Genomic DNA, 13,613 nt, shown 5'->3' on the forward strand with positions numbered 1-13,613 from the left:
CAGGGCACATATTTCCTGCTTATTGTATGCGGACGATCTAGTGATAATGGAAACGACGGAGCTAGGGCTACAAAGAAAATTGGATACGTTTATTTCTTATTACCAAAGAAAAAAAATGGTAGTAAATATGGATAAAATGAAAATAATGTCAATAGGGAAAAAGAAGGGTGTATTTTCCTACTATTTGGGAGGATAAAAAGTAGAGAAGGCAAAAAAATATAAATATTTAGGCATGTGGTTTGATTCGGAACTGAGATGGAAAGATCACATTGAAGCTTTAAAAAATAGAGCTCTAACATCGATCTGGGGATTGAAACAGGTTAGCTGTAAATATGGGGGACCTTCCCTTCAGCGAGTTGTCTCTGCCTTTAACGCTATGGCATGTCCTCAATTTTAATGGAGTTGAAGTTTTAACACTCTCTGGGAAATTAAATTGGGAGATAGAAGAAAGCACATGTGTAAAGCGTATGCTATCATAAGATTGCAAGAATGTGTAAAAAAGAAATAATAACAAGTGAATTACACTGGGCATTACAAGTGAGAGTACGGTTAGAAAAGATTTCTGTCCTCTTAGGTTTATATGATAACAAGTGGTGTAGAGATCAAATTCAGAAGAAAACTTTACTTATAATGGTAAAGGAGAGGGCAAGAGAAGCAGATCTGAAGTATTTGGAATGTAAAATCTCTACCCAGTTTATGATAGGTGGATGGAGGAATCCCGATAGTTTCCCTTATATAGAGGGCCTACCCAACCCAAGATTAAGGGATGCAGTGCTACAGTTTAGAATTGGGTTAAACCCAGAGTATAGGGACCATAAAGCAAAAACTATTTTTAAGGATGCACAGGTCCTCTGCACATGTGGCTTATTACAGAAATGCAGCACTCAACATATACTTTTGGATTGCCAGTGGTTTTTAGAAGTACGTAAGACGTTTTGAAACCAATTTTTAAGGAATATAGGGGGTCATTCCGACCCCGGCAGGCGGCGGAAGCCGCCCGCCTGGCGGGAACCGCCAGAAGACCGTACCGTGGTCAAATGACCGCGGCGGTCATTCTGACATTCCCGCTGGGCCGGCGGGCGACCGCCAGAAGGCCGCCCGCCGGCCCAGCGGGAAAGCCCCTTCAACAATGAAGCCGGCTCCGAATGGAGCCGGCGGAGTTGAAGGGGTGCGACGGGTGCAGTGGCACCCGTGGCGATTTTCAGTGTCTGCAGAGCAGACACTGAACATCTTTATGGGGCCCTGTTAGGGGGCCCCACGACACCCGTTCCCGCCATCCTTTTTCTGGCGGTGCAAACCGCCAGGAACGGGATGGCGGGAAGGGGGTCGGAATCCCCATGGTGGATTCCCTGGGCCAGGGGAAAACCGACGGGAAACCGGCGGGAAACCGCCGGTTCCCCTTTTCTGACCGCGGCTTTACCGCCGCGGTCAGAATGGCCCAGGAAGTACCGCGAGCCTGTTGGCGGTGCTTCCGCGGTCGTTGGCCCTGGCGGTCGATGACCGCCAGGGTCAGAATGACCCCCATAATATTATAAATCAGGATCAAGCGCTAAAGTTACTAGTAGACATGAGATTTTTGAATGTAACGTTTGCACTAGGCCGATTCTTAATTGAATTACGAGAGGTTTTAATTGGTCTTATAGGGCCCTGTAAAATGTAAGAAGTGGAGTGGAACAAGAGATGGCATTTTTTAGATGAACGAAGAGTCTATAAATTGATTGTTTTAAAAATTATATGGATTGATTGTAATATAGGACATTTGTGTTGTTATAATGAGGTTCAAAACAAAATGCGGTGTCACTTTATTTAGAATTTGCCCTCTTGGAAACTATGAGAACTAAAGGCTTAGCAGAATTATAAGAGGGTTAGTGAATATGCACAATGCACTTTGTAAAATTATTAGGAAAATGGGATTTGTATTTGAGGTTAGAATAATTAATTGTATTATGTAAGGAGAGTATGGTAAATATTAACTGGGATGAACCAAGAATATTGCATGGGAATGTATTATGTAATAGATAATTTTATTGAATTTTTGTACTGTTTATTGTGTCTTATACTTTTAAGCTTTTAAACCAAATAAAGAATTTATAAACAACAACAACAGTGCAAACTCCTGCTTGCAGAGGGATGGAATTTAGCTCTGAACTTGTAACCAGGGTCTAAACCTGGAGTTCATGGAAGCTTTTGCTAAGTTTTCTTTTACACACATTTCAATATGGACTAATGAATCTATTCTCACTGACCACAGGGGTAGTCAGAAAAGAAATGGAGAAGCAAAATGGTCTTTGAACAGTTTTTCCCAAATAAGCATTTTGTTTATTTTCCTTGGATGCAACTTTAACATTCTGTGTGATAAGCCATGGCTTCCACAGTGTTTTTCATATTTTGTCTGAAATATCTAATTTCATATGATCTGTAATTCTCAGAATATTCACTGGAAACACATTGAAATGGTGACTTTGAACTTTGTAAACTGTTGTTCCTAAAATGTTGCCCTGGAACTGATAGTGGGTATTTATCGCAGCACTCGATGCTAGTTGACTCATCTATTGTTGTCTGTTTTTTAGGCTTTTGTTGCTATGTTTTCCAGAGCACTTCAAGCAGAATATAAATCCAAAGGCATTATTATACAGGTAACAGTTAACAAAACAGCAACATATTTAATGTCATGTACATCTTCCAGTGTCAGTTTGGAAATACGTTGTGCTATAATACTGTTTGAATTTGTTTCAGAACATAAAAAATCAAAATGAATTTGCGATTTCTGCAGAAAGTTGTGGGTGTTTGATCAAGAGTGATAATATGCACGTTTTACTCGCCAGTACCTCTTTTGTAAGTGATAATATTAGTAACTATCCAGTGCTTTGTAAGAGATGTTCCATCCGCAGACATCTCACATCAACAGAGGCACTGCCATTACTTTAATAATAGGCCCAAGAGTAATTTGAACTACACATGCGTAAATTTCGCAGTTTTTTGGGAAATTTTGCATTACGTGAAATTTCAGAATGGACACTATTCCCCCAATAATTACGTGCCCTACGTGACAAAATTTTAAAGCTCAGATAGCCAGAATGCAAACTGCTGTTTGTCGTGCTACTTGCGATTTTCAAACCATTGTTTTACAGTGAAATGCATCCTTGCGTCAAAAATGTAAGCAAGCACGCATTTTTTGATAAAATATATATCAATAAATGATGGATTTCCATTTGGCATAATTATAAATATACATAATTTTCGAGCTCAATTACTCATGTTCTGCAAGCCCTATTTAATACTTAAAAAGGGCAAGTAGGAAATCGGATTGCTAGAAGTATGCAAAGAGATTACAGTCTTGATGTCAGATGTGATAAGCTCCCACAAGGCCTAAATAATCTGACTCCTGAAAGTAAAGTGGTATCTGTGAGGAATTTCTGGCTCACTCTTGGTAGCTTTGCTCAAGTAGCAAAGCTTTCCTTAGAGAAACAGATGTGGTATATGTGTAGCAACTTAGCAAATCAACAATATAGTTAGTACCTAAAGACCTACATATTTACAAATCAAGTTATATTACAAATAGGACAGTATAATGAATAAAATGCCACAAAATGAAGTCCCAAGTAGGGATCAAAGGTAATAGCAAGAACAGACCTTGCTCTGTGGCAACAAGAGGAAAGCTCAAATCGAATGTTAGTTGCAAACACTGAGATCTAGAAACCGTTATGGCGAATCCTGATTTTTTGTTTGTCCCTAACAAAAGTTAAACATTTTCTGGAGATCGAAAATCGTCATTTAAGTGGCTGGAAGCTGGAAGCGAGAATATGGAGGATACATTTGTTGAGCAGTCCTGCTGAGTATAGCTTCTAACTTTGAATCAAAAACATCTGAGTGTGAGAAACCATACCATAACGCTGCCAAGAGAGTGTTTTTTCAGTTTATTTTATCACACTGTAACAGTCTAGAAATTAATTTTTCAATACGCTAACTTTGGGGAAAAAATGACCTCTGTTTCCTGACTCCAAACCTCTCAAGATCTTCAAAACAGGTTGCTCCCAGACCACTTGATAGGTTCAAGTTGCAAGAGTGCTCTTTACAACCCCAGCTCCTCAGCCAAATTTTCTCTTATTCTGCTCCGTGAAACCTCACTGTAGCAGCATCAGCTTTCTTTGTTGAAATGACCTGCTATTCTTCACAGACACTTAGAGGACCGATGTTAAGCTTTGATTGGTGCGTTGGTTTTCTTCAAGGGTATAACCTCTCCCTTGCGCGTAGGACCTGATGTACAGCTCACAGCAACAACAGCATACCAGGGCTTCATTAGCAGGATATGTACCCCCTGGATCCTAGATGGTCAGCAGGCTAGTGCCACTTCTCCTGGAGCAGCTCTCTTGTCCCAATAACTCAATACAAAGCTGGATACAATTCTCTCCACATACCTCTTTCAGGCAGCGAGGAATTCATCAAAGCAGTAGCAATGACGTGGTTTTCCAATCAGTAGTTGCTGTTGGCCCGTAAGTAAATATGAGTAAAATCCTAATGCATTCTCCTCCCAGGTTTTGCATCAGTGTGACACAGTTTCTTTTCCAGGGCTAGACTTTCAGGTAAAACATGCATTGTAAAACGACAGGGCAAATTCATAATGAACTGAAGTGGATAGCTGTAGTCAGCAATAACACGGTTCTCGTGGATTCACTTTCGATTCTCTTTATATCATTCAGTGGAGTAAAACCCTGAAAACCATGTACCAAAAGTGATTACTATTATGTTATGCATAAAGCAAAAAAACTGAATTAAATGAATCAGTGACAAACAAGAGGAGATGATAAAACTGGCCCTATATGCATCCAGAATATTCATAGACAAACAATCGCCTGTAAGGTGTACAGTGCATGTGCTGTTCAGTGCAGAAGGACAAATGTATTGTGAATCTAATACAGTGCGCCACTCAGGCTGAATCAGTCTATGTGAAGGCTTTTGGAAAGAAAATGTCAAGTAAGTCTTTAACAAGTACCTAAGAAATTCATTCCGGTTCCTTCAAACTCGCAGTTTCAACCCATATGGAAAAAGTCCCAGCATCTCAGTATATACTAATCCAGCATTCTCAGGTATGTAAACAATGGCAAAACATCTTGTAAGCATATAAAGTCAATGAGCCCTTAAGGAGAAGCAATTTACCACAGCTGGAGCACTTGTAGAGTAATACATGAGACCTTTTGCCAAGGTCAGGAGCATTGTGACACAGTGATAAATATGTAGTTTGACAGAATATAGGGAAAAAATTAATTTTGTTTGTTTTATGTATAAAATAATAGTCATTGGTAATTGTGTCAGTGCAGGGATTTCTGTACCTCAAACCACTGAATGAAGTGAGTCCAAGGAAATCAGTTTCTATTGTTCACTTCATGTAAAACCTGTCATATATCCCGTTTCATTGCAGGAATCCAAAATGGTGGATCTGTTCCCTCATTGCGCTAATCTTTTCAGATGCCAAACTCCATTGTAGGCTGACTCTGTTACTCCCAGTAAGCATCAAAGGAAATCTCCACCTCAAAGCCAAAGTCAGTTCTAGCCACTATGTGTTGTTTGTCTCCAAAGATCTGAGGCTGATAAGTGAACGCAAAAGAAGCATATGACTTTCTGCCCTCCCTTCCTGGCCCTTTGTGTGGGCTTCCTTTTAAATTGGAGTAGCTCCGATGCTGGTCCAGTGAAGGCGTGTGGGGAGCTGGCAGAAGCGGCAGGGGCATTGGGGCTCACCCCACAGCCCCAGTGATGACCACAACCTGGTGCCTGAGTGAGCAAGGGCACCCGGGTTTGAAAAAAAGGAACATGGTGTAAGCCTGCAAGTAAAACAAAGAACAACTTTTGTTGTCAAACAGCAAAGCCACCAGTAAAATCTTCGAGTCCAGGATGAAGGAGCACCCCTTAAGCCCCAGTCAGAGCTGAATAAATAGTTTTCATTCTCTACATTTGTAATTTATATTTGTGTTTGAATTAAAGTTCATTATATGTGTTTTCATGTGAAAGCACTGACTGGACATTGATGGACTGATTGATTCTTAGTTTCTATCCCACTCCACCTCTCTGAGTAAGCCTTGCACTGCTGCCTTGCTTCCCCAGTGGTTCAGTGCTGAAAGACATGCTGGGTGCTGAATGTGGAGCCAGTAATACTGTGGAGCAAGAATACAGGAGGTAAAAGACTTCAGTAACTCACGATTGCCCTGGAATACCCAGGGCCAAACCATTTCCCACATTTCCATATGAACTGCAATTGAGGTACTTATTCATTGCCCACTAGCTTAGAAGAAACTTGCCCTGTTCGTGCCCATCTCCTCCAATAGCCTCAGCTGTTGCACAGCAAGCTCCAGTGAAAGTTGCCACTGAAAAAACAGCAGAAGTATTTCATGTCATATGTACTAGCAACAGCAGAGCCACTTTAACACCAAGACACGTGGAATTCTCAATACTAAGATGGCAACTGAGTTGAATCAGAATCATTTAGCCTTGTGTTGAATCGACTGATGGCTGGTATGTGTTGCTCTAAGGAAACAGCTGAGCAGCTGTGATGTGCTTGTTGCCTCTTCCTCAGCGGTGATCACAATATATTTTCATTTTATACAGCCAGTTTTCTTTCAGAGCTGCATTCCCTCCATCCCAATGTGCGATGGCAGTGACATATGGCGTCTCTGCTGCTCAGTGTTTTATCTAGTGAACTCGTGTGGCACTCTTCTATGCATTCATGAAGTGATTTTGCCTGGTTCAGAACCAAGTACACCCATCAAGCTCACTCTACTAAACATGGGCCCTTCACATGAAGGTCAATTTGCTGCACATGTCTGCTATGTGTTCGTGAAGGAGGAGAACTGGAATGGATAGGGGGTTGTTAAACTGGGAGTAGCATCAGTCAGGGAGATCAGCAGTTAGAAACTGCTGCGGAGATTTTCATTTGACACCAGAGTACCAGTGCAGAAAATATGTGTCTGTCAGACTTTTGAATTTAGATGAGTGTGTGCTGATAATTTGTTTGGTGGCATAGCTGGTCCTTGGTGAGTATAGGGTCCGTACCCTAAGTATAGAAACCACAATATAGATGGGGCGTAATATCGAGGACAGAATATCAAAATTAAAATATCGACAAGTAAATCTAGATTAGCTGGACCTAACTCAACATATATGTACCCATGTACCTACGCAGTACATATATCTTCAAGGTACGTTGATGTGGAACTGGGAATGGTGAATTTATACTTCGCTATATGCATTTACGGTTCAGTATTCTGTCCCTAGATATTATTCTATCTCCATATTCAGTAGTTCAGTCCGTGGCAGTAAAGACAACCGGCTGAGCACATGATGTGGGTGTCAGTGATCTATGCATGTGGTTTGGGTGGTGGGTGGGATTGGATTTCCAGTAGCTACTGGGCAAGGTCTCTTGAAAATAGATATATGGGCCGTCTGGGTTATTAATGCTCCCCCCCCGCCCCCAATCTTGGGAAGCCTGGAAAGGGCACTTTCCTTAGGAAAGATTGCTACGGCCTTGTTTCAAGAGTAAGATACGTAAAATAAGTATCTTTAAATAAGTACACAGCATGATTTAGCTGTGGCCTCCATAAAAACATGAGTAAATGTCAACTCATTGATGGCGGAAAAGCAAAACATCTTAAATAGTGATAGCATTCTCACACCCTCACGGTCTGTCACACATTACTCACAGCACTCACACCCTTTACAAAGTACCTGTCAGACACAACCCACAGCACTCTCACACCCTTCACACACTAGGGCCCTGATTTATACGTTTTTTGTGCCGCATTATCGTCATTTTTTGATGCAAAAGCGGCGTAAACGTAAATTTGCGCCGCTTTTACGTCAAACCATGACGCTAATGCGGTGCAAAAAAGGTATAAACCAGGGCCTAGGTCTCTCACACTACCTACAGCATTCTTAGGCCCATATTTATACTTTTTGACGCTAAACTGCGCTAACGCAGTTTAGCGTCAAAAAGTTTTGCGCCGGCTAACGCCATTCTGAAGCGCCATGCGGGCGCCGTATTTATTGAATGGCGTTAGCCGGCGCAAGCAGACCGGCGCTGCCTGGTGTGCGCGAGAAAAACCACGTACACCAGGCAGCGCCGGCGTAGGGGGAAAATGGCGCATGGGCGTCTTAAAATGGGGCAAGTCAGGTTACGTCGAAAAAATCGTCGTAACCCGACTTGCGCCATTTTTTTTCGACGCCCATCCCCCATCAACATGACTCCTATCATTGTAAAGATAGGAGTCATGCCCCCTTGCCCAATGGCCATGCCCAGGGGACTTCGGTCCCCTGGGCATGGTCATTGGGCATAGTGGCATGTAGGGGGGCACAAATAAGGCCCCCCTATGCCACAAAAAATTAAAAAAAAAATACTTACCTGAACTTACCTTAATGTCCATGGGATGGGTCCCTCCGTCCTTGGGTGTCCTCCTGGGGTGGGCAAGGGTGGCAGGGGGGGTCCCTGGGGGCAGGGGAGGGCACTCTGGGCTCATTTTGAGCCCACTTGTCCCTTAACGCCATGCCTGACCCAGGCGTTAAAAAGCGGCGCAAATGCGCCGTTTTTAGCCACGCCCACTCCCGGGCGTCTCTTTTGCCCGGGAGTATAAATACCACGTAAAGGCCTGGGAGTCATTTTTTAGACGGGAACGCCTCCCTTGCATATCATTAACGCAAGGAAGGGGTTCACGCTAAAAAATGACGCACATTCCGGGAACTTTGGCGCTATACGCCTCTAACGCCATAGTATAAATATGGCGTTAGTTGGCGTTAGTTTAGCGTCGAATTTGCGTCGAAAAAAACGACGCAAATTCGGCGCAAACGGAGTATAAATACGGCCCTTAGTTCCCTCACAAGTAGCATTCTCACCACGCTGACAGCCCTCTCACACCCCTTAAAGACTAACAGCCACAAGCTACTGACAACACTTTCATGTGGAATTTGTGTGAGTGTGATATTGTGGATGAGTGATCGGATGAATTCATGATTGAGTCAGTGAGTGAAGTTATAGATGAATTAGTGCATGGATAGACCGTTGTCAATGTTTTTGTTTTGGCAGGCGAAAATTAGTTTTTTATACACAGAATTTCCACCGACAGTAAGACAGCACTTTATTTATGATGTATCATTTTCTATCATGTCCTTAGGTATGCTTTGGAAACGTCCGCAACTAAAAGTGGATATTAGCAGTTTTGCCTGTCTAAGGCAAATGCATGCTGTCTCGGACAAACCAAACCGAAACGCAACCGATGTTCCTTCCTTTTAATGAAATCTTAACTCTACTTTAAATAGATGGAGTCTGCCCTCTAGCGTTTGTTTGAATTCTTGCACATATTTGTGCCCCATCAATGTCTCTTTTTTACTCACAATACGTAAGGTTTTTTTTTTTATTTATGTATTGTTATTTTACGCGTATTGATATAACGCACAACATGTCATTCATTTGGCTGGTGCCCGCCAACCTTGATTTCGATAATTCCGTCACGGACTGGAGTATCTGGTTCAGTTTACGAAGTTGACTGGCACGGCTCCTTCTATGGTCCCAATAGCAGCTGTGGCTGGCGCTCTGCTAGCTGGCAGACCTCGACCGAGTGTGCCGTAAAATTTGAGTCCATGTAGTTATCAGCAGGGACCCGAAACTGAAACCATTATCCCTATAGAAAACAAGAAAATGCCTCGACAAGATCTGGCGATCCAAAATGGAGCTGACCAGAGGGTGAAACACGAAGATGTCCAGTGGCTTATCCAAAGTGTCATGGGCCTTAGTGCAAGGGGACCCAAAGGTGACGCAAAACCTAAGTGAGATTTATCAAGCCACGCTAGGCCACCTTGCATGGCCCTGCATGGCTTGATAAATCTATCGCTGCCTTGTGTTAGTCTGTCCCACAGAGGCATTCCATGTGTGGTGCGTGGGTGTTCCCACGGAACACCCATAGATGTTGACACATTCCCAGATTTACCAGAGGTGGTAGACCTGGGAATGCGTCACATTGCGACACCTCCCAGGTGAGGCGTAACTTTCTCTTTCATTGTCTGCTGTGCTCTGCACCACACATAGAAAGAGGAAAATGCCTCAGAGGATTGTTTTGGTGCTTCCTGCACAAAAAGAATCTTGCTTACACCGGAGACGCCCTTGCACCATGGTGCTAGGGTGCCTGCATTGGCACTAGGCAGCACATTGTACGCCAGCACTGGGAAAAGAGAGCAATGAGCCACATTATGTTGAATATGGGCCATTCCTGCCCTTTCCCTATCACGCAGCACTGCGCAGCAAGGTGACCTAGGTGACTTGCTGTGCTGTGCTGTGCTGCGTGATTTCTTGATCAATGTGCCCGTGTAAATGCTACCCATCAAGGGAGCCATAGAAGATTTCTGATTGCTTACATGTGACATTTCAATGACCATCTAAGTGACACTTTATCACAAGTACAGCAAAGCAGTTAGGTTCATGTAGTGAGATACATTTCTGAAATTAACCTCTTTGATGTGGGGTGATGCTCGAGCTATAGCCTCAAACAATATTATTTGCTTACGTGGCAGTTGGGACAAAAATCACACATCAAGGAGCTGGCTTTTGCCTTACAGCAGTATAACTTATTGGCAAAGGTGGTTCACAATATGCTGTGACCAGTGGGCAAATGTAGCCCTTATCCCTTCATGTGTCATATCTTCAACCAGTAGTGGTGTTTTAGGCAACCGTACATTGCATCATGAATCTTGTAGTTTTGCGTTTTATATGGCCTACAAAGTGAGAACAAAGTAAGAATGTGTCACACATATCTTAGCATAAGTAATAGTAAAAGTAATAGTGTTAAGGAATTTTAGAGGGTAGAGAAGTAGAAAATACTATTCAAAAAGAGGCCCATGACACCTATTCAGTGCTTATTCACCATCTGTGTATGCTATTGCATAATTCTGAGGTGTTTATTTTGTAGGGGAAATTCACTAATACTATGTGCATGCAATTTTTTTCTTGGTAGGGTGAGTGCTGAGCAGCCTAGCATAGGGTCACCCCACATCCACTACGCAGCTTCTGGTTTTACTGCTGGCTGTGGTTAAGAGCACCAGCACTGCCCTTGCGGTTGTAGCATACACATGGGCAACAAAGACTGGCCCCCAACAGAGACGTGCACCGAGTATCCCTAAACTTACCTTTTATGTGTGGTACGAGCTTGCGTCACTCCGCAGTCAGCCCTTCTCAGACGTGGTACACCTGGGGGCCCTATTGGAGCCCCACAAACTGTGTTTAAAACCCGGGGTATGTAACTCTCAAGAATAACACGTTTTCATGTCCTATTACAATCTTCCCTTGAAAAAAATACCCACGTTTACTTTTGACCATTTCTTGCACTCAGGATTTGTAGGCAAAAACATGTCACCTTACCATGGCTTTTATTTATTGAAAAGGGTGCATTGGTGAGCGCAATGTTCCACCCTACTGCATCTTCAGTGCACCGTCTAGTTTCTGGGTCAGTGCATGCTCGGTTTCAGGCTCCCTAGGAGCCAGGCATCTCAGGACATTGGCGCTGGGCTTCTGTTTTTTTTAATCCAAGAAGCTGAGGGGTAGAGGCTTAAGCAGGACAGCTGTGGGGATCATACCTTCACAACTCGGTGAACAAGTTGACATGCTGTCAAGGAGGAATTACTGTCTGGCCGGTGCAGGCTTAGTACAGCAGACCTGCACAGCTTCAAACAGACATAATACATCGCTGCCTCTGAGAGCAGAGCAAACAACAGCACTGAAGGGGCCTGCTAGGCCATGAAAAACCACGACAACCTCATCTCGACCCAAGGCAGAAGCTAAATGCTGACAGGGAGTCAGTACAGGAAAGGTATTGGCTCAGGCACAGCCAGTCACAAGCCTTCATAGTGCACTTGAGCGCCCAAGCTGACCCTTAAGAGATCACCAGTTTGCCTGACAATTCATTAAAGTGCGCTGATGCGGGAGCATGCAAAATATCATGGTTGATAGAGATAGAGTCACAAGTAGATCATATGTAGGGTTCCCAAGAGCCTACTAATGCAATGCATCCTGGTGTGAAGTGAGTACCTTCAAATAGTGACCCAGAGCTTTAAAGATGGAAATCCTCCTACTCAACGCTTCTTTCAGATTTGAGGTGTGGAAGGTCTAACACCTCCTGACCAGAATCGTGAAAGGGAGCTAGGATATCCAAGACAGTCTTAGCTGAGCTGCTCAGCCCAAGAACAAAAGAGGGTTCTGAAGCAAGTCCGTAATCACAGATTGACATTTATGAAGTATTTCAGCTTGAAACCACTAAGCTGGTTGTCCTCGGAGATGGCTGTAGAAACTAACTCTTGCTAACCCAAAAACTACAATTAAGCTTGGAACCAGGAAAACTCTTCCAAAAAGAGTCTTCCTGTCCCACCCCACTTCAGGCTTACCTGGGAACCAATTCATCAATACTAACCAAGTCCTTCTCTTCCTCTTCATCTAGGCTATTACAACAAGCTTTATGCGGTCATAAAAAAACCATCATAGCAAAAGAATACTCCTTATAAATACAAATTACAAAATAAAAAGTTTAAAAATAAACAATGTATAATAAAATGTAAAAGGAGAATACCTTCCATTATTAAGAATAAAACCAATAAAAGATCTGTCAGTGCAAACCCTGAGACAATCAAATTGCAAGTTACAATGTTTTTAAATGACAAGTCCGTATATACCATGCAGCCACAAGGAACTTGCTAACTGCATGGATCAAAAGAGCAGAAGTGTCCTCTTTGGAATCCTAAGGGCAATAGCAAATCATTTAAAACCCAACATCTGACATGCTGGACGGATCCACTTATGTCGGGGGGTAACATACACTGGACAGAAGAACATAAAATGGTCAATTGTTTCCAGAGCAGAATTGCAACATAGACATAAGTTGGACACGGATGGTGTACCCCAACTGCCAGTAAAAGACAATAGCGGTAAACACCCATAACGGAAACAAGCATACAAGCTCTTTCCCAAAGAATCAGGGATGAGATCTAAATAGAGCTCATACTGAGGATACCATTTGAAATCAAGGAATACATTGGTCAATCTTCTGTATGTTGTACCCAGGAGATTGCTGTTCCTAACGTAAAACCAATAAGCTATTTTCAGAGACAGTTTATGAGCCTTCCCTAAATCCTGTGGATTCTCCCAATAATTCCCAATCCCCAGAATGTGAAAGCAGCTTGACACATGCTAAAACCATGGAATAGAGGCTATATTAGATCTTTTTAAAAGATCAAAAGAGAGTCCCTATAAATCACAAGCTGGGGAGTCGTCCAAATTCTTACCCAGAGAAGTAGCAGTCTTAAAACTATCATAGCAGAGATACGGTTAAAACCAAGGTACAGAAAAATGTGAATCAGGGGGGTACCGCCTGGGCACGCAAGTAGCGCTCTGGCAAAGTTGTTCATCTAGGCTACTTTAGGCGTCTGTAGAAAATCTTTCTCCCCCCAAGTGAACCACTGATAAATCTAGAATAATTCTTTCACTACCAGCAGTAACTTATCCTATTGAATTCTTTCTGCTCCTCTCCAATGCACCTGCTCCCAACGGGATGCTTTCCAGTTTGTTTTCCAATCCATTTTGTAAAGAAATA

The 13,613-nt window shown here is 42.8% G+C and overlaps 1 protein-coding gene across 1 annotated transcript in view; it reads left to right on the forward strand.

Annotated features, from left to right (window-relative positions):
- The window catches only part of HSD17B3 (hydroxysteroid 17-beta dehydrogenase 3), a 1,428,528-nt gene that overhangs the window by 1,261,539 nt on the left and 153,376 nt on the right, over positions 1-13,613 (forward strand). Inside the window, exon 9 of the mRNA XM_069227886.1 lies at positions 2,571-2,636. Within this exon, the coding sequence (XP_069083987.1) occupies positions 2,571-2,636 (66 nt within the window). The remainder of the gene's footprint in view (positions 1-2,570; positions 2,637-13,613) is intronic.

The sequence above is a fragment of the Pleurodeles waltl genome, chromosome 1_1 (assembly GCF_031143425.1).
Source record: "Pleurodeles waltl isolate 20211129_DDA chromosome 1_1, aPleWal1.hap1.20221129, whole genome shotgun sequence".
Taxonomy (NCBI): Eukaryota; Metazoa; Chordata; class Amphibia; order Caudata; family Salamandridae; genus Pleurodeles; species Pleurodeles waltl.